This window comes from Aspergillus karnatakaensis, assembly GCF_047715665.1.
Source record: "Aspergillus karnatakaensis strain CBS 102800 unplaced genomic scaffold BJY04scaffold_24, whole genome shotgun sequence".
Lineage (NCBI taxonomy): Eukaryota > Fungi > Ascomycota > Eurotiomycetes > Eurotiales > Aspergillaceae > Aspergillus > Aspergillus karnatakaensis.
In genome coordinates this window covers 237,613-262,591 of record NW_027395736.1, presented here as the reverse complement: position 1 = coordinate 262,591, position 24,979 = coordinate 237,613, and the positions used below count along the sequence as shown (strand labels likewise).

At 51.1% G+C, this 24,979-nt stretch overlaps 6 protein-coding genes across 6 annotated transcripts; 2 read left to right on the top strand and 4 right to left on the bottom strand.

Annotated features, from left to right (window-relative positions):
* The first annotated feature begins 12 nt into the window (after positions 1–12).
* On the top strand, positions 13–3,297 carry BJY04DRAFT_58498 (uncharacterized protein). The gene is made up of 3 exons (XM_073720689.1): positions 13–180; positions 243–1,082; positions 1,137–3,297. Exons 1-3 carry the CDS (start codon positions 55–57, stop codon positions 2,757–2,759), a joined length of 2,589 nt encoding a protein of 862 aa, XP_073571272.1. The 5' UTR covers positions 13–54; the 3' UTR covers positions 2,760–3,297.
* On the bottom strand, positions 3,289–5,670 carry BJY04DRAFT_188954 (sugar porter family MFS transporter). Its single transcript, XM_073711315.1, has 6 exons — positions 5,275–5,670; positions 5,146–5,222; positions 4,870–5,094; positions 3,834–4,817; positions 3,702–3,775; positions 3,289–3,640 (listed from the first exon to the last, which is right to left on the bottom strand). The coding sequence occupies exons 1-6, from the start codon at positions 5,368–5,370 to the stop codon at positions 3,519–3,521; spliced, it is 1,578 nt and encodes a 525-aa protein (XP_073571271.1). The 5' UTR covers positions 5,371–5,670; the 3' UTR covers positions 3,289–3,518.
* Positions 5,671–6,779: 1,109 nt separating this feature from the next.
* BJY04DRAFT_58478 (glycoside hydrolase family 154 protein) lies at positions 6,780–9,207 on the bottom strand. The gene is made up of 2 exons (XM_073720688.1): positions 8,609–9,207; positions 6,780–8,549 (listed from the first exon to the last, which is right to left on the bottom strand). The coding sequence occupies exons 1-2, from the start codon at positions 9,088–9,090 to the stop codon at positions 7,091–7,093; spliced, it is 1,941 nt and encodes a 646-aa protein (XP_073571270.1). The 5' UTR covers positions 9,091–9,207; the 3' UTR covers positions 6,780–7,090.
* Positions 9,208–11,826: 2,619 nt separating this feature from the next.
* On the bottom strand, positions 11,827–13,307 carry BJY04DRAFT_58473 (putative lipoate--protein ligase). The gene is made up of 3 exons (XM_073720687.1): positions 12,308–13,307; positions 12,142–12,249; positions 11,827–12,085 (listed from the first exon to the last, which is right to left on the bottom strand). The coding sequence occupies exons 1-3, from the start codon at positions 13,268–13,270 to the stop codon at positions 11,840–11,842; spliced, it is 1,317 nt and encodes a 438-aa protein (XP_073571269.1). The 5' UTR covers positions 13,271–13,307; the 3' UTR covers positions 11,827–11,839.
* A 251-nt stretch (positions 13,308–13,558) lies between these two features.
* Positions 13,559–15,294, top strand: BJY04DRAFT_188946 (bifunctional chorismate synthase/riboflavin reductase [NAD(P)H] ARO2). Its single transcript, XM_073711314.1, has 3 exons — positions 13,559–13,738; positions 13,797–14,158; positions 14,211–15,294. Exons 1-3 carry the CDS (start codon positions 13,704–13,706, stop codon positions 15,044–15,046), a joined length of 1,233 nt encoding a protein of 410 aa, XP_073571268.1. The 5' UTR covers positions 13,559–13,703; the 3' UTR covers positions 15,047–15,294.
* A 233-nt stretch (positions 15,295–15,527) lies between these two features.
* Positions 15,528–18,332, bottom strand: BJY04DRAFT_218268 (uncharacterized protein; the record flags this gene model as incomplete). Its single annotated transcript, XM_073716275.1, has 1 exon — positions 15,528–18,332. One exon carries the CDS (start codon positions 18,330–18,332, stop codon positions 15,528–15,530), a length of 2,805 nt encoding a protein of 934 aa, XP_073571267.1.
* Positions 18,333–24,979: the final 6,647 nt, after the last annotated feature.

Sequence of the window (24,979 nt, the reverse complement as noted above, 5' to 3'; positions counted from 1 at the left end):
ATCTTCTCGACCCCGGACATACCTCTACAACACCCTTCAAATGTGCTCCGCATCATGGCTCCTCTGTTTTCTAGGCGCATAAGCTGCTTCTACTGCGGCCATCGTTCAGCACAACAAAGCAAAGGCCCTGTCAGGAAGTGGCAATGTACACACTGCGAAGCTGTCAACTATCTTGATGAAGTAAGTCACATGTTCTTGATGAATTTCCCCGATCACCAACTAACCAAACAACCTTCTCTTAGAATGGAGAAATTACGGATCCCCCAGCAGCGGAGACAAACCCCGATGCGCTCACACCCGGCCCCTCGAGTCACTCAGAGTCCCTCGACTCAGGTTTAACAGGCACCGGCTTGTTCTGTGCCCAGTGTGTCCGGAATCAGCATTTATTCACCAGTGCTCTGGCCTCTTATTTCCCACCATCAGACGACCCGCAATATAGCGCCTATGAACGAGAGTATCCCAGCTTCCGAAAGAATCTGGAGGAACGGTACCCCCAGGTATGCGACAAGTGCGAACCTCGAGTCAAGGCGCGGATTCGTCAGGCTGGTTACGAGGCCAAGTCAGACCACCTCCGACGGATGATGGATAGGAGTAAAGCAGGGAAAGCAGCGCGCAAAGCACGGCGATGGAATTGGAGGAGTCTATTAGTACTTGCGGGCGCCGTGTCCTATTGGGCTAGTGTTGTAGGTCAAATCGCCTGGAACATGACTGGTGCCCTGTCTGTCGATGAGCCGTTTCTTGATACCGGAACACCTTTGTTGTCGCGCTCTGCTATGTCGCTTTTCCAGCAGACCGCCCACACTTTCCGTTTACCAAGCTATTGCGATATCGATCTGGCACCATATGCTGGCTTATCGCTCGTGGCAGGCATTCTCTCGTTATGGTGGAATCCGAAGCTACGATTGAAGGTTGAAGGAAGAGGCGGCCGCTTTCTGGGACTTGGCGAATACTACAAAGCCCAGCTCATTATTTTGGTCGTTAGATGCGCCTTTTGGGCGGTCTTAAAAGATCCTTCGTCAAGTGGTCTCGACGCTAACCTCCCACCGGCTCTGCACTTATTCATGGCCGTCTTCACAATCTTGGTACGCAGGAGCCCCCGAGAAATGCTAAGACTGATAAGCTAACCCACTTCTTAGTCTGTTGTCATCTCACGGCGCATCGTACGCTACGACACTCGACCACTGGTGAATTGGTCTGAAGTTGAAAACACACCCTTAGCAACTCCCATCCGCAAGTCGAACCCGCCACCCCGACCGACTACGGGCACAGAACAGCCCTTATACACACCTCATGAAAACTCCCAACAACTCACACCACGCTTTCCTCTGGATAAATTGGCCACCCCACGAACAGCGCAGTCAGAACGCGCGATTCCAACTCCGCCACCTGAGGTTGATGATATGGACTGGACACCTTCAATACAACATAATTTCCAGCCGGTATCAACGGTGCACCAGCGAGATGAAATGCTTGCTGGGCCTACTCCATTTTACGGCTCCCTCCCTCCTGCACCCAAGCCTCCGTCTTGGAACTTACGGAACAAGGCTAGTCAAAGGCAAAAGCCAGTTGGACAAATTGTAGAGCGAAACCCTTTCCATCGTGCCCCTGCTCAGGCCTCACCAGCTTGGGGTCGTGATAGGGACTCTTCAGATACTATATTTGCGCCTCCAAAGTTCTTTCCAGCGACCGACCATGCTTCAACCGGACTGGAGAGTTTGTTCGACCGAACCTTCACGATCAAGTCACCGGAGAATGACGAGCATACATGGCAGCCACAAAAACAGGCTAACACAAGTCCTCCATCTGCCCGGTCTGTGAGCATGCAAGGAAGATTTGTATCTCAATGTGTTCGATTGGGGCTACTCCTCACGTCTCTCGTGGCGTGGACACTCTCGCAATACAAGCTAATCAAGGTTCGAGGTGATTATATTGAAGTTGCTTCGTTGGGAAGTGCCAGCCTGCTTGCTGGTTTCGCCCTTCTCGAGAGCGTCAAACAACCCATCATTCAATGGAATGGTATGGAACTTCTCGTCTACGTTGCAGAACTTGTTGCAGCTGTTCATCTTGGCGGATACCTTCCAGGAGCGTCGCTGGAACGACATTACTTTGACAGATACGGCAAGCTTCTTTTGATCTTCATGGCTGTCCAGGAGACACTGGCTCTAGTGGCTGCATATGGAGATGTCCATCGTCCTCGTGTAAGCTCAGCACAAGACCAGCGTACACACCGACCATCATCACCTAGCGAAACCATTGTCGATGATTCACCGAGATCAGGGATGAGCAGAAGATCCGAATACCAATCACTTGCCTCTCCTTCCTCCGCAGCACCGCCACCTCTATCTTTCTCATCGACGGCAGCCGGCTCAAGCTTTCTGACACATCAGCCGGAACCCCAGTACCAACTTCCTCTTTCGTCATACAATAACACCTTTTCAAATAATCGAGACCACGGCTTTAGTCTGAAGAGCCTCAAAAGCCTCAACTACCAAGACCCTGATATCTCCGACGCCTCCAACGACCGAGACTCGGACACAGAAACAACCATGACGACTGCCACCGCAACAACAAACAACACAATCAAAAACATCCGATACGGGCGCGACAGCACCGTAAACGATACTTTCTTCTCCCCTAAGCGCTCAGAGCTCGGGCCTGGATTCGGCGGCCTTAGTCTCGACGACGGTACGCCTCGACGCATGACCCGGAGCCAGTCCCAGCGGCTTCAAGGCCAGCCGGCGGGTCTCCGCAGAAGATAACCCAATCCCGTCTCTTAAATCACACATTTACCGCTACTTACCTCGTCTTTTTCGAGTCCTTCATATATCGCATGGCGTTGCAGCGCCGCTTTTCAGCGTTTCATTTTGTTGTTATTCTTCCTTCCGCTACAGCACATTCGGAGTCCTGGTCTTGCCTGTTCCCTTTTGTTATCAGATTTATTTCTAGACTACATTGTCTGCGAGTGTTGTTTTGTTTATATTGTCAGCTCATGGCTTGTTTTCTTTTCCTTGTTCGTCGACAAAGTTTGGTTTGGCTAGCATGGGGACAGGATTAGTTATCCGCTCAGGGTGGGCCGGTGCAGTGGCCCGAGGTCGCGCTGTATTTCTTTCTCATTTTCGTTAATGTTTAGTTTTTGATATACCGGTTCGCTGTTCATATACTTATGCACATACATGTATACATACACAGTGTGTGCGGAAACTACGGCGCGGGACAGTGAAGGATACCACGGAGCGAGGATAAGGCTACGATTTGACGAAGATTATGAAGAGCGATAGCATAGCATAGCATAGCAAATAGCAAAGCAATGATTCATTACCACATACTAGCTGGTATCAACTAAGTACCTCTCGTGAATGGAAGAATGTAAGGCACATCATCGATGGTTATCTCTCAAGGCAATAGCAGTGTCAGAATCACCCTGCTCTGAGAAACATATCCATCTTCATAAGAGGCAGTGCGTTTGTTCTCGAACTGAAAAGAGTGACCTGTAAACCGCGACGGAGATCTTGAAAGATTTACACGGTCTTCTCGATGCGGACCTCCTCTGACTTTTCGACGATGGCGTCGTCGGGGTGCTCCTTCGTGGTGTTTGTGTGAGTGACACCGAAGAGCTCATCCATCTTCTCGAGGGAGAGACCTGTTGAATTTGGGTTAGCATGATGAGGATGTCCTCGAGTGCTGCGAAGGGAGCAACGTACCCTTTGTCTCGGGAACAAAGAACCAGACGAAGATGGACATCGAGAAACAAAAGCAAGCGAATATAAGATATGCTCTGTTCGAGATTCTGTTAGTTTGGAAGCCAACCAAAAGGAAGAAGAGGGCGGACGAACCCATAACCATTTGCACCAACGGTGGCCAGCATGTTAGGGACAGCGCGAGCAACAACAAAATTGAACAGCCACTGAGTTGCAGCGGCAAAAGAGACGTTGAGACTGCGAAGACGGATTGTGGGGATTTCAGAGACGTAGATCCAGCAGACAGGACCCCAGCCAAACTGGAACACGACGGCGAAAAGGAAGATGCAGACGAGCGCGACGTAGCCAGCAGGGATGACAGGCTCGCCTTCCTGGGGAGGCGAAATACGGACGTACAGGCCGATGTAGAGCATTGCAAGACCCTGGGCGATGGATGTCCACAGGAGAGACCACCGGCGGCCGAGGGAGTCGGCAACGAAGACGAGGAAGAAAGCGCAGCCGACAACCTTGACGATACCGTAGACACCGGTAGCAAATAGGCCGTTAGAACTACCTGTAATACCCAGGTTCTCAAAAATCTGGGGAGCATAGTAGTTGATGGCGTTGGTACCAGTCATTTGTTGACAGACCATGAGGAAGATACTGATAAGAGCTCGCTTGCGGTTGCCAGGAATCAGCCACATTTCTTTGAGAAGGTCAACGAAGGTGGATCCGCCGGCGAGCTGGCGCTCAAAGTCCAGCTGGCGCACGATGTCTTGAAACTCATTCTCCACATATGGATGGTTCGGTGGTAGGTTGCGAATGCGGGAGAGAACTGCACGTGTTTCTTCCCAGCGGTCTTGCTTGGCAAGCCAGCGAGGAGACTCGTTACAGAGGAACATGCCGATGAAGAGCAAAATTGCGGGGAGGGCTTGCATGGCTAGCGGAACAAGATATTGAGGTGTGCCATTGATGTGCTGGACGGAGCCATAGTTGATCCAGAAAGCAAGCATGATTCCGATCGTGATGAACAGCTGATAAATACCCGTGAGACCACCACGAATGGCTCGTGGGGCGTTCTCCGAGACGTAGAGTGGGTTGACCATGGAGGCGAATCCAACACCAATTCCGCAGAGCAGACTATGCTAGCGATTAGATTGCTGTGATGTCCGTGGGACGGAGTGAGACTTACCGTCCGATGTACATGGCTTCCAGATGACCGCTAGCCGCAACTTGCATGATGACACCAAGGATAGCGACAAAGGATGCAGTGATGAGACCGAGCCTTCGGCCGAATTTATCGGCGACATAAGAAGCCGCGAGCGCACCAAAGAAGCATCCCGCCTGTAGGGTAGACACAATATTGGCAGAGAGATCAGCCCTTGCCTTGTCGCTCTTGGTGTCCAAACCGTATTTTCTGGTCGAGACTATCAGTGACAATTGATGTAGGATGGATCAGAGAGCTTACGCTTTGAACGGGTCCATTGTGAGGACACCTCCAATAATACCAGTTTCCACGCCGAACAACATGCCTCCGAAGCATGCCTGTATCCTGATGAGTGCGATGAAAGCCAGGATCTTGGGCGACAGAACTCACCGAACAGGCCAGAGCGTAGACCCTCCACCCGTAGATCTCGGGGGGGTCTGTTTTCATCGCCTCATTGTGGACGAGCTTCTTGAGAAGGAAGGCCATGTCTGTTGTTTATAGACGTCTTTTTGGTGAGGGTGTGATCGTGTACAACGTCAAACAAAGTAGATGGGTGATATTCTGCGCTCGAGGGAATGGCAATCTGCTGGTTAAGATAGTCAGACCCGGTGTGAGTGCCGTGGCAGATTCTTAGCGCAAACAGTATGCTTCAGAACACTCAGGCGATCCGGCTCAGGGAGAATGTCAAGTCCTGTCTCGCAGAATCTCGACAGGGGTCGGGCTAGGTAGATATAAGAACTTGAACAACCACGCTGGATAACCGACGGGCCCACGATTCAAGCACACTTATAACATCGGCCTTTGACCCAGAAGTCATCATGAGAGACTGTCAGCGGAAAAATGGTGAGTGTAGACGCAAAAACTCGATTCCACGAATCCCAAGTGCAACCACCACAGCTATGGCCTGGTTCAGTTAAACTTGGCATCAAGCCAGGGTTGATCCAGCCAGTGGCCTCGCGAGGAGGGGTATGGCGCATCAATTCCCGTCTGGGCCTGGGCGAGCGTTGGCCGTGTGGTAGGGGCATGAGGAAAAGGAGGTCACGCCGTGATGAGAACAAATTATGGACCGGGGAAATAGGGGAGGAACCCCACACGAGCTGGAAGGAACGGGCTAACCGTCACGAGAACCAGTGAGAGGACGGCGGCTGGGACGGGGTAGCATGATTTGATGGCAACGAGGGTTTGCGGTTGCAGGGTCCGTATGGGACGTCGGGGAAAAGGCGAAAGGCAAAGCAGACACGAGCAAAGGGACTTTGCGGGGAAGCAGCGCGAGGACATCTGCCGACGAAAGATAATTGGTGTAGATTTCTGGATTTAGCCTGGCTGGGCTCGACTTGGCAAGGATTGGCGTGGGAGAAAGACCGTCAGTCATACTCCGGAGGAGATGAACCCAATATCCAGCATCCAATATCCATTTTCATTCATCGCGGTGCTCCTGCGCGTCCAAGAGGCGCCAGGGCTGAACCAAGGATTTGGGAATAACTTATCGAGGCCCAGGCTCTGCTATAATTCATATCCACCACTAAGCGGACAAACTCATATACACGTAGACCCTGTAAATGAGACCAGGTTAATGATAGACTAGGGCCAAGGACTGTCAGCTCAAGTGCTAAGTCCGAGCCACATCCTGCGAGGCCGGCGGAGAGCTTCCAGACACGAACACACACACACACACATGCACATCTTCGTAGCTCTTTAGCATTTCGGCGGCCTTGACAATTGGAGGAATGAACTATGGCCGGGCGGCGGTTATGTCTTGGTTTCGGTGAAGGGAGCGATTGGCGTCAAGAATAAAAGGCGTTCCGATCCTCGTCAGACGAGCTTCCAAGCCCTCGGGGGTATGCAGATGGCTTATCTTGGTTGATCTATTCGTGGCGTGTGGACTCGCCTGTGGTAGCTCATTATTGCCAGCCAACTTACAGTCAAGTCCATGACGTTGCTTGAAGGTTGATCACGACCGGGAGAATTCTCAATAGCCGATGATGAGATTGCCGTCGACAGTGCAGAAGAATCCAGCCTTGTTCGGTGGAATAAAGTGAGAGTAGAGTGAGTGAGAATGAGAGTGACAGTGACAGTGACAGTGAGAGAGAGAGGGGGGAGGGAAGTGACAGAAAGGGACGCTACAGACAGACAGGCATTCATTACGGAGAGACCACCTGAGTCCTTTCCATTCTAAACTGAACTGAATATTCCTCTTCATCAAAGATCAACCTTCCACAAGCTTCTTTAGCCACCCGGGAACTGCTGGTTGCTTCTTCCATTTCTCAAGCCAAATATCTTGCCAATTCTCGCCATTTCCGTGTGCAGGCAGAGCAAACACAGCGCTCACAAACCAGGTCTGCGTCCCCGATTTGAGATCAGCTCCAAGAGACGGTAGTACAGTTCGTCCATGCAGAAGGTTTGAGTTCGGGTCTGCGAGGACTATCCTTCCTGCACGATCGGTTTTTGATTGAAGTTCCGCAATACCTACAGTGCCTGCCGACGAGACAGTAAGCGCACGGTTGATTTCTGCCGATGTCCCCTCGGAGGACGGGTTGGCAGGATCGTCAAATGGTTGAAGGATGCGGCCATTGCTACTCTGGCATCCGTAAATCGCAAAAGCTCCTTCTGACGTTTGGATATCCCGGTTAGTGCGAACCCTGTGAGCGCGGATATGCCAGTTCTCGCTGCCTTCAACAGGCGGGATCAAATATGTTTCAACTTCGACATCGGACCATGGCCTCCAATCCGAAATCAGGACGGGAACGTTCTCTCGTTCTTCGATCCGGGCATTCTCTACAACTCTTCTTGTCTGCCAGGTGTCTCCATCCTCAGATAGGGCCAGCATGCTATCGGGAGCATGTTGTTCCAGCTGATAACCTCCAGTTGGCACAGAATATCCGAAAGAGGCACTGTATGCAAACTTGCCATACTTTGCTTGGATTGCCTTGACTGGATAGTGACAAGCCTGTCCCGACGAAAGGAGGAAAGTATGCCCACCTCGATGGACAATGATGTGCTTTGGGTACTTGAGAACTGCAACCTGTGAAAGCGCTGGATACGGTTCCTCCTCGGCTGCCCAAAAGGGGTGCGAATCTGGCAGGGCAAGAGGAACAAACGACAGGCAGCACCAGTATGGAGAACCGGGAGAGTTGTAGTTCTCTGTCAGGTACATATTCGCATAGGAGTATCCAAGATTCAGCGTTCCATCGTTGTTGAAAATGTCCTCCTGTGTCCCCCACCAACGGAAGTGTCGAAGTAGAAGGCCTTTCACTATACCCCAAGTCAGAGGCGCAGGGGGGTCGACGTCCGCAAAAGCGAGTGCGCCCCAGAACCCAACCATCGCAAACCTATATGTCATAGATCGTCCGAAAGGAATTGACCGTCCATCAGGGTCGAAATAATGAACAAAATCGAGCGCAAACTGCTGGGCCCGTTCTCGATAGGTTTCGGCACGGGCTTGATCAAAATCCCCTGCAAGCTTGGAGTAGAGTAGCTGCAAGAATTGGATAGCAAAAGAGCCTGAATAGTAATCCATCTGATGGTGACTTTTGGGCCCGTCATTGCTCCAACCTCCACCCACGTGGAATGTATCCAAGTGATCCATATCGGCTTCGATGCGAGAAAGCGAATACGACGCTCCGTTCCTTCGCAGGCCCAGATTCGCGAACACTCGGAACCACAGCCTACAGAAATCATTACATGAGCGCCTCTAGTTCACATGGCCCCAGCGCAAGAGACATACCAATTTGTGTTTGGCATTTCGCGCGCATTGATGCTTGCCAGCCATTTTGCGACATTATCCTTCTGCTCACTCGTCAATGGATCCCAGAAGACGTGCGGCGCCACTGCGAGCGCAAATCCAATTGGGCACATCTCCACCATGCGCTGATCCAGGTCTTCAATGTCTCCCCAATACTCCGGGCTCGCAGGGTCGGTCCCTAGTATGAAACCATCCCGCCAGCGAGAGGCGGCCGCATAGTCGCCATCGCCGCCGAGCAAAGCCGCTAAACCCCATAGCGGACGCGCGAAACCTTCGATTTGTGCGCCGCCCTCGTCAAACCGAGTAGTCGATGACCCGATCTTTACGCGACTACCTCCGGGCGTGAAGCGGGGCACGAGAGGGTCTAGGAGCGCCCTGCAGGCATCTTGGAGGTCGCTGCGGGTACGGAATGGTGACTGACTGAAAAGTTGCGCAGGAGTCCTGCCATTGGCGTGGATAGACATTGTGCAGTATTTCCTGGACTATACCACGGGACAAAATTGCGGGATTCAGCAGGGTCCCCGCAGTGGTCATTCTTGGGAGCATATATGCTTTCCTCATAGCTCGGGGTTCGGGTCAAAGACCGATGGAAAGATCATTGATCGGCAGAATACCCGATGGGTAAATACGGCAAATGAAGCAAATGGAGCATCATGAGCTTGAGGAGAAACGATATTGGACAAGGAATTGAATCCATCAAGAGTAGCTTCACATCTGTTACTCTGATAGGTGGACGGAGATTTCCCACCCATCACCGATAGCACCAGTGCACCTTTCCCCGCACACCTGGGCAGGCATCAGCGACAGCTCCTACGCGCTATCAACCTCAACACCATAGCTCGTCCACTGACCACTGCCAGGGGTGTCAGAAGCAAAGGGCTTCAGGTACAGTTTCAGGATACAGGAGACTTACGTTCGCGTCTTCCCACCCTTGAGCACCCAACCTGCTGTGGTCCGACCTCGTCCGCTAGTCTGCACATCCTGGCAAGTAGCTTGTGCTTCCGGCAAGAGTTCTTCACTGTGGTCATTGTTGTTGTTTTCTTTGTTGTAGAGAAGTAGCTGCCTCACTTTGTTCATCATGTCACTTGTTTCCTGAGTGTTCAAGTCTCCCGGTTTGGCGAGTAGAGTGTCCTTGAATCCTTCAGCTTGGTTGTTGCTTTGAGAGAACCCTTCTCCAAGTGCATCAACAATGCGACACTCGGAGAAGTTCGTGTGATTTTTGAGCTCAAGTTCGAATTCCTTCAAGTCTTCAGTGTGCGAACTGTGAAGGCCAACAAGGCCTAGATGTTCTTGTCTAGCTTCTTGCCGGCCTTGTTAAATGTTCATTTTGATACTCTGAAGCTCGATGTTGTCGGCTTGCTGCTGCTGCTCAATGTCTTCCAGTGCCGTACCGAAATGGCCAAATGTTGCCTCTAAGATATTGAATCTGTCGTCGAGTTTGCGTTGCTCGTTTCCATTGCTTGACTGGATCTCTTGTAGCCGATCGTTGATGTCTCTTTGCTGGTCCGTGATATGTTCCAAAGTCGTGCCGATTCCCTCAACGGTTCCATGTAAGGCAGTATATTGCTCACCGAGTACATATCGCTCTTTGGATATCATGACACAGCGAAGCTCCGCTTCGTCTCTTGCGTTGACCAGCTGATCTACTTTTTGCTGCAGGTTTAGTTTCTCCTCTGAAAGTTTTACCTCAAGATCTTTTGATTCGGCAAGCTGCCGTTCAAGGGACAGAAGCTCAGCCTCGCGTCTCACCAGCCGGGTCTCCATCTTATCGGCAGCATTCTTCAAATCAAACCGCTCCTGCTTGAACAACCGTTCTCTTTCTTCATGGATCCCTTCCTGTCGTCCGGGATTGCTTTGTTGAGAGGCCCAGTTTTCTAGCCACTGTGTCAATTCGGTTCGCTCTTTGCGCTCCGTTTGTAGTTGCTCTTCAAAAGAGCATTTGTCCTGATCAAGCCGTATCATTTCCTCTTCGATTGCCGCAACGTAACTTTCAAGTGACCCAATTTTCTCTTGCAGGCGGGCGTTGTCTTCCTCCTGCTTCTCCATTTCTTTTTCGGCAGATATAGCTTTGTGCTCACAGATTTCGAGGCGATCCTGCAGGTCCTTCATGTCCTTTAGGTGCATGCTATCGATGGTGTGTCTGCGCTGAATCTCTTGTTCCCAGCTTTCGAATTTCTGCTCATAAATAGTATCATTTGAATCGGAACGGTCAGCATCGTTGCGTGTTAAGGCTGGTTTCCTCAGCTTCAGGTTCTTTACGGGTCCGACCCGTGGGCTCAGGTTAGACGTTGAGCTGGACGGAGTAACTGGGGTAAGGGGGTGAGAAAATAACGACGGAGGCAGGGAGCTGTTGGTCCCTGATGAGCCCCTTGAGGGATATGTAGATTTTAGTGCCATGTTTTCAGCTGTGGCTGTATAGAAAAAGAATAGTGAATGGCGAAAGTATAGAATTCAAGAGGCATAGTCGACATCCTTTTTATACCTAGAGTTTGCATTTGACAGAATGGTTTATCCTTTCTTTCGCTGCTTTTCTCGAGGATGTTGCTCGACGGAGGTCGCTGTATGGCTGGCTGCGGTCAAGCATCATTGGATAACAGGGTCAACAGTCAAGCAAACACGCATGCGCGATAGACTTGCATCACTCTCTCGACCTCGATAGCAGGGGCTTTCCTGCTGTAGAACCAGTAGATGGTTCGGAATGCAATGATGCTGACCGAGCCAGGGTCTGGTTGATACGAGGCTGCCGAGTCACGTTTGGTGGAAAACAAGGCTCTAAAAAGCAACTCCTACAATGCCGCGGTTCACAATAAATTGCGGTGTAAAGCAGCCACTGTGGTTACGCCTGCACATGGTTCCAAAGAGTTTTGGCAAACCTGTTCAGCCTCATCTAGAGAGACAAGTAGATCATCTGGACGGGCCGTACCCTATAGACAGCCCTCGCTTAGAGGATTAAGAGCGAATGAGACGTCAGTTTTTCAAGAAGCGTCTTCCCATTCCTCGAATACGCTGCTGATGCCTGCCAGCATTACCTGTGCATTCGTCCTCAACACTTTGCATCGTGGAGGCGAGCATGAGCTCATATATTTGGTTGAATGCCTGGGTTTCCTGTTGCCAAATATTACTGCAGAGGCACAAGGCTACGGCAAGGTTTTTTCCTTGTTTGTTGTCCACAGCCTCGAGCTCGGCAACGTTGGCCTATCCCTCATTCGTGATTTATGAGCTGCCGAAATTACCCGCAATGAACTTCGCGAGCTCTCGTACGGTGTCCGGATTGTCATCCGAGGATAACCGGTCGAGTAAGACTTCTGTCCACTGTGATAGATCCAACTCGTGTAGGTTTCGCCCACTCAAGGCTTCGTGCACTCGGCTGGCCTGCTCTTCAGCTATTGATGGGTCAGTAGATGTGGAGATAGAGCTTTCGATGATAGCGCCGTGCTTCAAACGGAGAAATACGCGAGACTAGTTTTTATTAGCGCTATGGCATACCATTTAAGTTGTATCAATCAACAACTCACTGAAGAGGGAAGGGTAGACGGTAGCGGTGGTCTTTCTCGGGGATCTTCCTCAATAGGATATGTAGAGAAAGTGAACTGTGGGGTTTGGATGTATTTCCACTCAAGAGACTGATAACACTCATTAGCAATTTCAATTCATGATGCCCCCCAGGGGGTAGGAACTCACTGTCAACTCGTCCACGCCTTTCTTAATCTCAGGTACTACGTCAACTTCAGGCTCCCCCACCGCCCCGATAACCCAGTTGTCTCCTGAGTATAGCTCTGGATCAGCAGCATGAGCTCGCTGAGCTCGGCGGACAGCATCTGGGCTCGTTTGATACAGCTTAGCAAACTCCTCCATCACACTAGAGATCACCGCTTGAACTGAGAACGGGGCCGGCGCATCCGCCATTGCAGAAGAAACATTTGCCACTGGAGACCTGACACTCTCGACGCCTTTAGCCTTGATATAGTCTCGTGCAGGGGACCGGAGAAAAGACCCGAGTTCATTAATGTTCGGGGAGTCCAGGAGACATGTTCCGTGGTGGAGTGCCCGAAATCGGGTGAGTTTAAACGCTGATCCAGAGACCTTCCGCGGTTGTTCCTCCGACAATGACATAACGATATCATGGCGGTCATTGACGCTCGTGTTGACTGCGCCGACCCGGTGCAGTGCGCGCACCATCATTTCCGCATGCTTGTCCCGTGTGAAAGTGGTTCGAGGGGAGATGACGCTGTAATTCAGGTTTCCGGTGTCATGGAAGACAGCACCACCGCCAGATCGTCGCCGAACAAATACTGCTTCATCCTCGCCATGATCACTGCTCACTCGATCGTTATGAAGCTTCTGGAGGTTGGTCTCGAGCCAAGGGTTTTGATTTCGTCCGATTACAACGCATGGCCGATTGACGTACAGGAAGAGAATGCTCGACTCAGGTGGTGCATGTTCTAGCAGGAAATGTTCGATTGACAGGTTCACATAAGGATCGGTCGAGAGGGATTGGTAGATCTGGTGCAGGGAGCTTGGGCGAGACGCGAGCGAAGCAAAATGGTCGGAGGTCAGAGCAGAATTGAACCTGACAAAGAGGCCGCCGTGGCTCCTTTTACAGCGGAAAGCTTTCCAGAGTGAGGCTCGAGGGGAGAGAAGCATTGATAAGGATTCGCGACAGGTATGAGGTGGTTGTGTTGCAAGCGCTATCATCTATCTAGCATTATTTTATTTTTTTGGATTTCGAGGCCCTGAGCTCGCCGCAAGCTCCCCGTCGTACCGTACCGTACCGTACCGTACCGTACCAGGCATAATCAACCAAGCGGGCCGATGGCATGGTCAACTTTCAAGAACTCAAGGGGCTCCGATAACCGGGAGCTAAACCCAATTTAGCTGCACATCAATGCTCATGAACCAAAAATATTATTGACCCGCAACTTCGAGTCATCGCGAAGAACAAACGTTGAACACCAAGTCAAGAGATCTTGCAACTAGTCTCTGCTTATCCTGCTACTTTAACGGACCTGTTGCTTCTGATACAACATCTGAAGAGCCGCCAATTAGCCCGGACCGCTTACTCAATCGACTGCCCGCCATGTCAACGTGGGGTGATTACTTCCGAGTCACCACGTACGTTCTCCCCCGATCGAGCCTACTTCAGATGAGCTAACCGGTCTCTTGTCGCTAGTTATGGTGAATCTCATTGCCGCTCCGTCGGTTGTATCGTTGATGGATGCCCCCCGGGCATGGAACTCACTGAAGATGATATCCAACCCCAAATGACTCGCCGACGCCCTGGCCAGAGTGCCCTCACAACCCCGCGCAACGAGAAGGACCGTGTTGAGATTCAATCAGGAACAGAGTTTGGAGTCACTCTAGGAACACCGATTGGCATGATCGTGCGCAATGAGGACCAGCGCCCTAAGGACTACGGCAACAAGACCATGGACAAGTACCCCCGCCCAAGTCATGCGGATTTCACCTACCTCGAGAAGTATGGCGTAAAGGCGAGCAGCGGTGGTGGCCGCAGCAGTGCGCGTGAGACAATCGGTGAGTATCAACCCCACATTTAAAGATACGCATCTAACAGTACCCATCGCAGGCCGTGTCGCAGCTGGAGCCATCGCTGAAAAGTACCTGCGCCTCTCGCACGGTGTCGAAATCGTTGCTTTCGTCAGCTCCGTCGGCAACGAGCACCTCTTCCCTCCAACCGCTGAGCACCCCTCCCCATCAACCAACCCAGAGTTCCTCGACCTCATCGAGAAGATCGATCGCAACACAGTCGACGCCTTCGTCCCAACCCGGTGCCCCAACGACGACGCCGCGGCGCGCATGACCAAAGTCATCGAACACTTCCGCGACAACAGCGACAGTATCGGCGGCACAGTCACCTGCGTTATCCGCAACGTCCCCGTCGGCCTCGGCGAGCCCTGCTTCGACAAACTTGAGGCTCAGCTCGCCCACGCGATGCTCAGCATACCCGCAACCAAGGGCTTCGAAATTGGCTCTGGCTTCGCAGGCTGCGAAGTCCCCGGCTCAATCCACAACGACCCCTTCGTCGCCTCCGAAGTCGCAACTCAGCTCGGCGGCACGAGCACAACGAAGCAGCGCCTCACCACAAAGACTAACAATTCCGGCGGTATCCAAGGCGGCATCTCCAACGGAGCCCCCATCTACTTCCGCGTCGCCTTCAAGCCCCCAGCTACAATCGGTCAGGCTCAAAAGACAGCCACCTACGACTTCGGCGACGGTGTCCTCGAAGCTAAGGGCCGCCATGACCCCTGTGTTGTCTCTCGTGCCGTCCCCATTGTCGAAGCCATGTCCGCCCTCGTCGTCATCGACTCGCTATTGGCGCAGTACGCGCGCGAAAGCGCAAAGACTCTTCTTCCGCCGTTACCGAAGACTATTCCCACACGTCCTACGACAGGGACAAATTAGATATAGGTCTTAGATGGTTGAAGCGGTTTCATGATTATGTTTTGTCTATATGAATTACTAAAAGTGTTTTAACTTTATACTTTGTTCTCTCTCGTACGGGCATACGTCGATAGACTGGAATTGTCTTCGGGTGATTCAACCTACTCATTACTACCCAGGTTATGGATGGTTGAGGTAGGGCGAACTACACTACAAGAGCTTGAAATAGAAGAGAAGGGATTTTATTTCATCATTCATTTTCATTCATGCAGTCATTCTGGAGTAACTCATCCTGCCGTATCACGTCACAGCACGAGAAGAACAACCTCCTAAAGCATCTGAAACTAGGAAAAAGGAAGAAGAAAAGGCAGAAGAGAGAGAGAACAAAAAAAAGACCGCTCCACGCTAAACAAAGCAAGGATATCAGCATCCAAAAAGACCCATTCGATACACATCGGCACTCAATGGATAGAAAATCATTGGGCGATCTCCAAAGAATCAACTATGATGAACTGTTGCTTCGGCTGACTGAGTTCACAGATAGATCATCCAGATCACGAGGCGTAGCATTCACAACCCTCAATTTCTCCCTCGGTACTGTGAATGTTACCTGGACACGACGACCTTCAGCCGCACCTTCAACATCCCAATCCCCATCGCTGTCGTGGTCCATATGCCCATCCAATCCAAAGTCGTCGCGCGTAGAACGAGCCGAAAGAAATCCCGTGTCATGGGAGGCCCTATTCCCTACACCCCAATCCCTAGCACCTTGCTTTCGCCTAAACAGCTCAGCCGATGCGCTGACCGACCGCCGAGGAAATTTCGACTGCGCCGCCAGGACGCCTGAAGCAGGACCACCATGATCTATTCCAGAAGCCCGAGAGATAGTGCTCGATCCTTCGTTAGTGGGAGGCCGCCTTCGCGATACAGATAGCACTCGTCGGATGCCCCCAATCCATTCCGATGTTTTTGGCCGAATTGATACTGGTTGTTTGCTTCTGAAGAGTCCACCTAACGGAGAGAGCTCAGGGTTGTCCGAACTGTCTCGAAGAAGATGCTCCCCCTCTGCCTGCCGTTGAGATAGCGTTGAGTGGGCAGTAGAATAAGAGTCGGATGAATAACGCTTCTCATACAAAGAGGCCGCCGAAGCTGCGCTGTCCTGGGTCCGTGCGGACACCCTATCATGACCAACATGTCCGTCTAGTGAGTGTGTCCCATTTTCAGGTACGATTGACAACTTGTTGGAGATCGTCCGAGGAATGGTCACCGACTTTCCAGATTTTGCTGATGTGGATGAATCGGAGAGATTGGATGAAGTTCTTTCATCTTTATCAGGTGATAGGCGCTCGTCTCCGGCTAAGTAAGCTCTAGTTTCAGTTTCGCCTGTAGGGGAGCGCAGCACGTCCACCTGCGTGTTTCGGGCTGTGACGAATGCCTGCTCTGTATGCGATTCAACAGTATCGTGTGTTTGAGTCCTCTCTGCGGAGTTATCCTCGTCCTCCTCGCGTTCCTCTATAGGGTGGATATTGCCAGCGATATCGCCCCTTTTATACTCGATGTACGGAGGGCGATAAAGCCCAGCATTTAACAGTGGCCTATTGAGTCTTTTAGGAACGTGGATATCCCCAAGCAACCCGGTCCTCTCGGCGGCTGCTTCGCCATTGTCGTGCCAGTCAGGCTTCTTCGTAAGTTTCTGGGGTCTGTTGTTACTACTCCAAGGGTAGTCGCTGACGAAGGAGTCCCTCATAGAAGGATTGCGGATACTGCTAGCCATCTCCGAATCTCTTCCCCAGAAGTGAGCTCTCTGTGCTCCCAGGGCCAGTTTGCGGATCTCGTTGTCGCGGGATCGACGGAGTCTGCGCCGTCGGTATACATAGAACATAATCACTCCAAAGCCCGCGGCGGCGGGGACTCCCAGACCAATGCCAACACCGAGACCAGTCTTCCGTGAAGAAGAGCTTTGGTCAGTGGTGAAAGAACCGCCCGCTGTTCCAGCAGTGGGGCTAAAATATGGATTCGTGTAAGAAGGGGACCAAGTGTCCGAGGCGACATCGTATAGATAGATTTGTGAGTTATGTTGGGGTTCAGAACCGGATCGTTTGGTGAGCTGTGGAATTTCATATCCACCTGCTATCATCATAACCCCTCCGGGGAGCATCGTTGCGCCGTGCCCAAACAATCCAGAGCCTCCAGGACCTCCGCTAGTCGAAGGAACTCTCCAAGCTAGTTCACCCGACCCAATAAAGGCTCCTCCGATCTCTAAGACGACAAGTTGGGGATGTGCGGCAACGCTCGTATTTCCGACCCAGCCACCAAACACAATCACTTTGCTCCCGTCTGGTGATAGAATTGCGGTGTGACCAGAGCGAGGCTCTATCATGGCAGTATCTCGGAATGTAAGATCGTTTCTTGACGAATCCGCTATAGATTCGACGGTGACAAAACTCCAGCTGTTTTGAGGTGCAGAGAAAATTGCCAGTTCGGACATGTTGATGAAGGCTTGGTGAGTATGTCCGCCAATGAGGAGAAAGTCTTGCTGTTGCCGTAGTCCATCGTCCGCGTAGCCATACGCGGCCTGAAGAGGAGTTATCGTAAAGCCTGCCTCTGGGATCGGTGGTGCCCTGTCGCCAATGTTCGAGGCCTCGTAACAATTCGTTTGCTCGCAGGGCTGCAATACTGTCATCGTTTGAGAGTAGTTTGCGGCAGTGATCCAAGAAATGCTGCTATCGCTTTGGTACGGACACATTCCAGCGAATGCGAAGACAGAGCTGTCAGTCATATTCGAGGCAGAGTAAGCAAAGCCGGCCGACAAGTAGCCCGGTCCCAGTGTAACAGAGTCTACACGGCCTTCTGAACTATAGAAGGGAGACTCTGTCCACGACCCGTTGCCGATCAAGCCTCCAGGGTCCGGCTCAAAGGTCCATAACGTTGACGGATTGCCCGATACCCAGCAATCGCCGGAATAGACCTTGATTACCCCAGTCTGGTCAATCACGGGCACGTATGGATGGTTGTTGGTGTGGAAGGGCACTTCGTCGAGCAGTATCGTGTACGTGGGCTTGCTGGTGTGGATGGACTCAGAGACGTCTAATGCACGAAATTGCGGTCGGCGCTGGTCTAAGTCCGCCGGCTGCAAGAGATAAGCGAAAGATCCATTGTGTTGTGAAGAGTACAGAAGGCTTGATGGTGTATATGGAACCTGTGCGGAACCGAAGCCGACGATGGGGAGGACGTAGAGGAACGTAGACACGAAGCTGGCGCCGACTGCCCTGTGCACTCGGGTTCTTCGATAGGAGCGTCCATCCATGGAGAGATTCACGAAGGTCGGGCAATGTGGGCAGTTGTATGGTTGTCAACCCAACTGTGAGACATTAGAGGCTGCCGATCGCTCGACCGCAGGATCTACTCGGAGGAGAAAGCACAACCGAGTCAAACGCATCCACAGTTTCCCCCCCGATAACAGTTGATTTCTCGCCGATGTTTACTGCAGTAACAACTTGTGTCAAGCAGAGAAAATGTCGCTTGAAGTTGTGGTGCGTGAGATGTTGCGAGAAGGTGAGACGACGCCGTGGGAGCCGGAGTGTAAACAAAGCAAGAGGAGGTACGTATGCATCTCAATTGCAGCGGGCCACAAATGGATCTAGATCACCTGAAACGCGACGCTGGAGCCTTGAACCGACTAAGCCGATCGAATCTCCATCGTGTCCAGATTAAGATTCCCCACGATGTGCAGTGGATTACTGTGATTCAAGTGGATGAGGGGCAGCTCGAGTCCATTGTGGCTGCGAAAACACGGTCGTTGCACTGGCAACGCAAATCACCTGTGGTCGCACCGCGAGGGAAGGCCCAATCGCCTTGAGGATGCAGGAGACAGACTCGGATCCATGACAACATCGATGTCACTGTAAGCCTTCGGAAGAAAGGATCGATACAGAGATGAAAAGTTGTAGAGGGGAGGAGGGTAGATATCGAAAGAAGAAGTGGTTGACATTCCTTCGGCGTCGGCCGTTAAGAGTGGATCCATCTCGAAGTGAAACATTCTCGTACTCCATGATCCCGCATCCAACCTCATGCTCGTCATGATCCGACACGCCTACGCTCGCCCTACCTTACCTTCGATGCGTGCCTAGTGGAGTACAGAGGATGAAGACTTTGAAGGTTGCTTCTCGCCGTTGCCTCAGCAAGGCTTCATCTCTCTAAATCCCTTCTCACCACAAACATAGGTGACCCCAGCCTCTAGCTTGTTCTAGCATCACCAATCACGTCCATGCCGCTGACACACATCGGTCGCTGCGAGCAGACACAAAACTATACGGATAGTTTCTCATGGAACCGTCTTCTTTAAGCTCTCGATGAGACTTGCATTTTGCCGCTCAGAATCTTACTCGCTTCCTCGATTGGCCGCCGATCTCACAATCACACAGTTCAATAGTCTACGTCGCATCGCCTCGAAGCTCGGGTTTGTTTGCTCCTAGCTGTATTTCAATGAGACAGACGGTAACTGACCAGTGTTGAGGACGCACAAGGGGGTCTGTGGGGGGGGGCATTTTACTTAATGCTTTTGATAGCTCCCAACCTGGGGTCAGTTTGAGTTATCTCTCCTCTTAGCAGCTGGATTGGGCTGCCCACGGGCCTCCCCTCCCGGCCTCCTCTCTCAGAATGGATTGGGAGCGCCAGCTGAGCTATCCACAAAGCAACGAATCACAACACTGCGAAGGTGAACAATATGGTCTCCGAGAGACGCGGTAAGACTTGAACCCCCCCAGTCTCCTACAAACTTGATGGATGATTCTTCAGAGAAGCATGGATGAGAACCATTACTAGCTGCTTCATGCAGTGAACACGGGAGCTAATGCTGGACGAGCTGCAACTCTTGCTCGTTCTAATCAAACAGCTCCAATCATGGTGATGGGACTAAATCTAAACTATACCAGAGTATGTTATACAACTTAGTATCCAAAACCCGACGGACTAGCACCATTCCCTTTCTTTGGTGAGAACTCGGCCGACACTCTGCATGCTGGCTTTGATGCACAGATCCTTCTGTCTGCCCAACATCTCGGTTCGAAGGAGAACCAGCCTCAGACGGGTCGAACCGTCTTCAGGGCTGTTAGAACCACATCCACTAACAACACACCTCCTGGTGTGGTATGTACACCAGATCATGGTACGTATAGTTACAAGAGGACGTGTCCTCTCCAGGAAACCATAGGCATGGTTAACCACGCCATCTCTTGATCTGGGGAAATAGGGGGAGAAAAAGCAAAGCACAGCGCCACCGTCGGCGTCAGTGCTCATAAATCCACTTCGTTCGCAGGATGCAGGCAGGGTGTTCCCTGGCAAAGCCCAATAACAATACGAGTCTTAAGAAGGCCAAAGCGCCCTGGCTCCTCGGGAAGACCCGGTTTGACGCCAAGGCCAATCGCCTATCATCGCCTTGCCAGTTGCAAATGCCGCAAGAAGACATATCAACGGGCTCGATATCAGTGCGCACAGACAGAGCGGCAAGTACAGAGCGAGCTGATGGGTACATTATTGGTCTCATTCAGCCCAGTCTTTGGCCGCAGGGGTTCGACTTACAGACAATGAAACCGACTTCGGACAAGCCAATGAGCACAACTTTGCATCAGCTTTTCTAAAGATACATACCTAAACGCAGCTTCGGGTGTCACCCGCGGCGAAGTAGTGGAAGGGAGGCCGCGTTCTCCATGGCAATGCATTTAAATACGCATATCAGCACCTACAAGGCTACCTGGGGTGGTGGGTTTTGATAAGATGCAGGGGGTATAACCCGTCGCGCTCTCATGGGAGGTCACCGCCCAGCATAGCACAATATGTTGGGGCACAGAGCTGGAGCAGAGCACTGCAAATTTTTTGGAGAACCACAGATGCTATGCTACTTACTGCTCACCTTCTGATCGCAGTCTGCGAGTCTCTGGGCCATTGCAGCCTAACGGCCCTAACCATGCTAGAGGCCAAGCATTCCAGGGCGAGACATGCTCGGAGTCTTGAATCCTCCTGTCAAATGGTCCGCCGCCCACTCACCAACATGATAAACATCTGCAGGCGATTCCACGTTCGACCTAGCGCCCCATTTATCTCGGGTAAACCCAGTAAGCAAGGACACCATGCCACAAAGAAAGGGGCGTGTCATCCTCATCACAGGCTACGGGGCGATTACAGTACAATATCATTACACAGGTAACCCCCCCAAGCTCAATCCTTCGGGTATTTGCATTGGACAAGAGCAGAGAGAGCACTAAAAAGCTTGGTTACAAGAGTTTCAGCCAATCAGTTCAGACCTCCTCCGCCGGAGGAGACGAGTCAATGCTCCAAAAGAAGCTAGACGCCATGCACGATGCTGCATTTGGTATGGACAGCACGGAATATTAGCGGGAAATGGAATCCTCTATCAGATCAACATGAATGTGAAACAGGCTCACGCAATAACTGCGGGTTGGAAGTTTTCGGTGTTGAAATCGAGGCATGCTGACGACAAAGTTCATACATACTCCGCGCTCGACGTGTTCGAGCGGGAAGGAAACCAGCTGCGGCTGATATTGTAACCATGCTTTGACGCACAGCCACACCGTGGCGTTCTGTCCTCGAAAGATGTTAATTCGAAATAATAATAACACATCTAATGCAAATTGTCTAGAGCCGAATTCTACCCTCTTGTAGGAGGGCAAATTGTACTTGCGGATGAGTCGCTAACAGCCGTTGCTTGGGTCGTATGCACGGATGTTAAATATATATATTTGGGTGTCAGGTATGTATGGAAATCATTTCCAAAGTGATACCATGGAATAAGATTCCCATTAGACCACACTACAAGTGAACCATATCGCATTATAAACATCCTTGTCTATTACATATCCCGATGAGACACAGGTAGGTAGAGTTGGGCATGATGTTACCACACACCAGCTACTCTACCCGAGGTGGATAGACATTGAGGGTACTTGCCTACGTGACTATCATGGCACCAAAGCTACGCAATGAGCTCATAAATAAGCTCGAAGTTTTATTTTTTATTTTTTATTTTTTTTACTAGAAGTGCAATGCAGGTACATAATAAGCAGGCGTATCAGGTAGAAACAGGTTTAAATTTTGAATGTACATTAGGATGCAGAATTGCAAGGTATCAGCGCAGTCAGCTTTTGTTTTCGAGCTAGTGTCGATTCGATGGCGCTTCTGTGTAGGCTGTAATATGAGTAGTACGGAATACTCGAAGTCGAGGAGACAGTAGACTACGTGTGCTCCATGCTAACAATCAATTAAGAGTCGTGGAATTCATTTCAGCGGAATTCCGGGAAGATCTCCACCAGCGAAGATTTGTAGTGCTGATCACGGAGAGAGCAGGACTGAAACGAATCGGCCCGTGGAGCCGTTGAAGGGTGTTTTTGCCGCCTAAGAGTTGTCATTGCTGATGATATATAGACACAGGGTTGATGGCCAGGATTACACAGCGATACGAGGCTTATCCCGAACGCCGCGATCCTGTTTCGCAGCCTTGCAGTATCCAGCCACAGCAGCGGGAATTACAGCACCGTAATCTCGCGCATTGAAGGTTGAAACATCGAGTTGAATCTCTAGCTTGTGCTCGAGGCTTCTGTGGCCCCCGGGATTGGGGCTGTTGGGCTTCAATGACGTCAAGTCGCAATGATGACCGTGACGGTCGACTGACTCGATGGCGATGATTGGATTGTTTCCAACGTGAGTTAAGAGGGAAAAAGGAAAAGCGCTTACCCTTCAAGCCCAAGCTGCCGTGCGTCAAGTTTCCTGTGTCTTGGCCCGTGTGTGCCGTGTTGAGATCGGAAGGCTTGCATTAGACAGCAGCACCAATGATAATCATCCGCCTTGGACTGTGTTGTACTGGAGCAAGGGTTGGGATGAGACAGCGGGAAACGAACCGAGGGAAGGATAGGTGGAGTTTGTCCCGTTGCGTTTAATTCAGCCACTCCTCGTGGAGGATCAGGCTGCTCTGCATAAACTGGTCGAGGGAGGCATACTTTGTAGAATGCGCTGTAGAAAGAGGGGCCAATATCAACCGTTGTGATTATTCTGCTCTCAGTGAAGCTGAGTCTGATCTTTCCTTGGATCGATATGCTCTGCAAGCAGCAAAGAACTCGAGGGGCTGTGGCACAAATCGACAATGCTAGGAGGAATGAATTGTAGTCAAAAGCGAGAAGAATAAGCGAGGCTGGAAGTACTCCGTAGACTCCGAATCACCAAGGAGACGGATCAAGGTTCTGCTTCTTGACTCTTGCCACCAGAACCGCAGCTCTTCCTGTCTTTGCCTTGGATGCTCGTGTGAATGTTAGCCTGTTAAAGAACACGGACCTTCCGCTGAGAAGCTCGTCTAGCAAGGCCAAGAGATGATTCTATTGGGGGTCATCGGCGAGACTACTGTAGGTCATGTAGACTAACGGCGGAACGGAAGAGTATTGGCTGTCGGGTCCTTGTCGTCAAAATTACCAGTATGATCGCTCTTCGAAGGTCAAAGAAAAGTAATGATGAAATGGAGGTGTCTGTAGTATCCACCTCAAGCAGACGGTCGAGACTCGAGATTCGAGAGCCAGAGGCGGTTGCGCTGGCGAAGGACCGGACCCGCGGAACCTTCCTCTCTACCACGATTAAGCTGTCAGATTCCGTGGAGACTGGAGAATAATGGAAAGCGGTATGTGTTTGTCGGATATATATGCATCAAGGTAATCAATGCATATCTGATCGACGGGTATATGAGACGAAGGAAATTATCATATGCGAGGGGCTGCGGTAAGAATGGCGTTGTAATATCGGTCAGGGATCTGGTTGGAGGTGGGAGGTTGAAAGTTGGAAGTTGGACGTTGGATTGGAACCTGAAAGAGTCGTTCCTAGGAGGAGTAGTAGTCTAGTTGGTCTCCAAAATCCTCCGTTGGACAGACGGCACAATTGAGAAACCGTTGATGGCCCCATCCCGCATACCCTTGACAAGTTGATCAAATAATGGCTATAGCGGTCACCATGACCTGTTGACTTTGTTGAGTCGGCGGGGAAAGTCCCTAGCTCCACTAGTTACTACTACGTACTATTATCACCATAGTAGGTCTGTTTGTCTCCGGTGACGGAGCGAATTCTTCTGGGCTTCTGGCCTACGGAGTAAAAAAAACAACGGTCGAGAGCATGATAAACCAAAAGTTAACCAAGAAAGGCATTCCCGCAAGAGTATATCGAGTACTAGTACGTATCGTGGTCGTAGACTCTGCAGTCTGCATGCTTTGGCTGGTTGGAGCCATGGAATAGAAGAGGTGGACCGTGGAGGGATCTCGAGTCTTGGAGACCCAGCCGGCCGAAGCCTAACCCTGTTAGTGGTATCTTTGGAAAAGTTCTGGTAATGTGAAGTATTAATAGTATTAAAATGGGATCAGACTCACTCTGACAGTCGATCCTCTCTTAGGTAGCTAACTAAGTCTCTGACAGGGAAGTGTTAAACAGGCGCGGAGGCAACAGGAGGGAAGCAGAAGCAAATAAATTAATCCTATGAAGCTATCGTGTTGATAAGAATCTTAAAAGCCAAAGGCAAAAAAAAAAGGGATCCAAAAAAATAAAATACTCTCTCCAAAGAGAATTGTAAGAGTTCGCTTCTGCTCCCTCCACTCTTGTCTAGGACTCCAGTCTCCAGCCATCACTTGACAAGCAGAGCCAGCCAGAACATTATTCACTCTCTGGACCTGCTGCTGCACCACCACCACCACCACCTGTTCTCCTCCACCTCTGCTCGTCACCGTTTTCCGCTGCTCCCTCGCCCTCTTCCTGCTCCTCCCTACCCTACCCTACCTACTACTTACTACCCAATTCTCCATCTGCATCTTTTCTTCATCCCTTTCCACGATCTCTCCTCTTCCTTCATTTCTTCTTCTCATTTCACTAATCTTACCCCTCCTTCGAAAACTTTCTGCTATCTTTCCCGCC

Coding starts and splice junctions, on each gene's coding strand:
- BJY04DRAFT_58498 (XM_073720689.1), top strand. CDS start 55: ATGGCTCCTCTGTTTTCTAGGCGCATAAGCTGCTTCTACTGCGGCCAT. Junction 181..242: donor CTGTCAACTATCTTGATGAA/GTAAGTCACATG, acceptor ACCTTCTCTTAG/AATGGAGAAATTACGGATCC. Junction 1,083..1,136: donor TGGCCGTCTTCACAATCTTG/GTACGCAGGAGC, acceptor CCCACTTCTTAG/TCTGTTGTCATCTCACGGCG.
- BJY04DRAFT_188954 (XM_073711315.1), bottom strand. CDS start 5,370: ATGGCCTTCCTTCTCAAGAAGCTCGTCCACAATGAGGCGATGAAAACA. Junction 5,223..5,274: donor TCTACGCTCTGGCCTGTTCG/GTGAGTTCTGTC, acceptor ATCAGGATACAG/GCATGCTTCGGAGGCATGTT. Junction 4,818..4,869: donor GAAGCCATGTACATCGGACG/GTAAGTCTCACT, acceptor TCGCTAGCATAG/TCTGCTCTGCGGAATTGGTG.
- BJY04DRAFT_58478 (XM_073720688.1), bottom strand. CDS start 9,090: ATGTCTATCCACGCCAATGGCAGGACTCCTGCGCAACTTTTCAGTCAG. Junction 8,550..8,608: donor GAAATGCCAAACACAAATTG/GTATGTCTCTTG, acceptor TGATTTCTGTAG/GCTGTGGTTCCGAGTGTTCG.
- BJY04DRAFT_58473 (XM_073720687.1), bottom strand. CDS start 13,270: ATGCTTCTCTCCCCTCGAGCCTCACTCTGGAAAGCTTTCCGCTGTAAA. Junction 12,250..12,307: donor AAGGCGTGGACGAGTTGACA/GTGAGTTCCTAC, acceptor GAGTGTTATCAG/TCTCTTGAGTGGAAATACAT. Junction 12,086..12,141: donor CGTCTACCCTTCCCTCTTCA/GTGAGTTGTTGA, acceptor AATAAAAACTAG/TCTCGCGTATTTCTCCGTTT.
- BJY04DRAFT_188946 (XM_073711314.1), top strand. CDS start 13,704: ATGTCAACGTGGGGTGATTACTTCCGAGTCACCAC. Junction 13,739..13,796: donor GATTACTTCCGAGTCACCAC/GTACGTTCTCCC, acceptor TCTTGTCGCTAG/TTATGGTGAATCTCATTGCC. Junction 14,159..14,210: donor CAGTGCGCGTGAGACAATCG/GTGAGTATCAAC, acceptor TACCCATCGCAG/GCCGTGTCGCAGCTGGAGCC.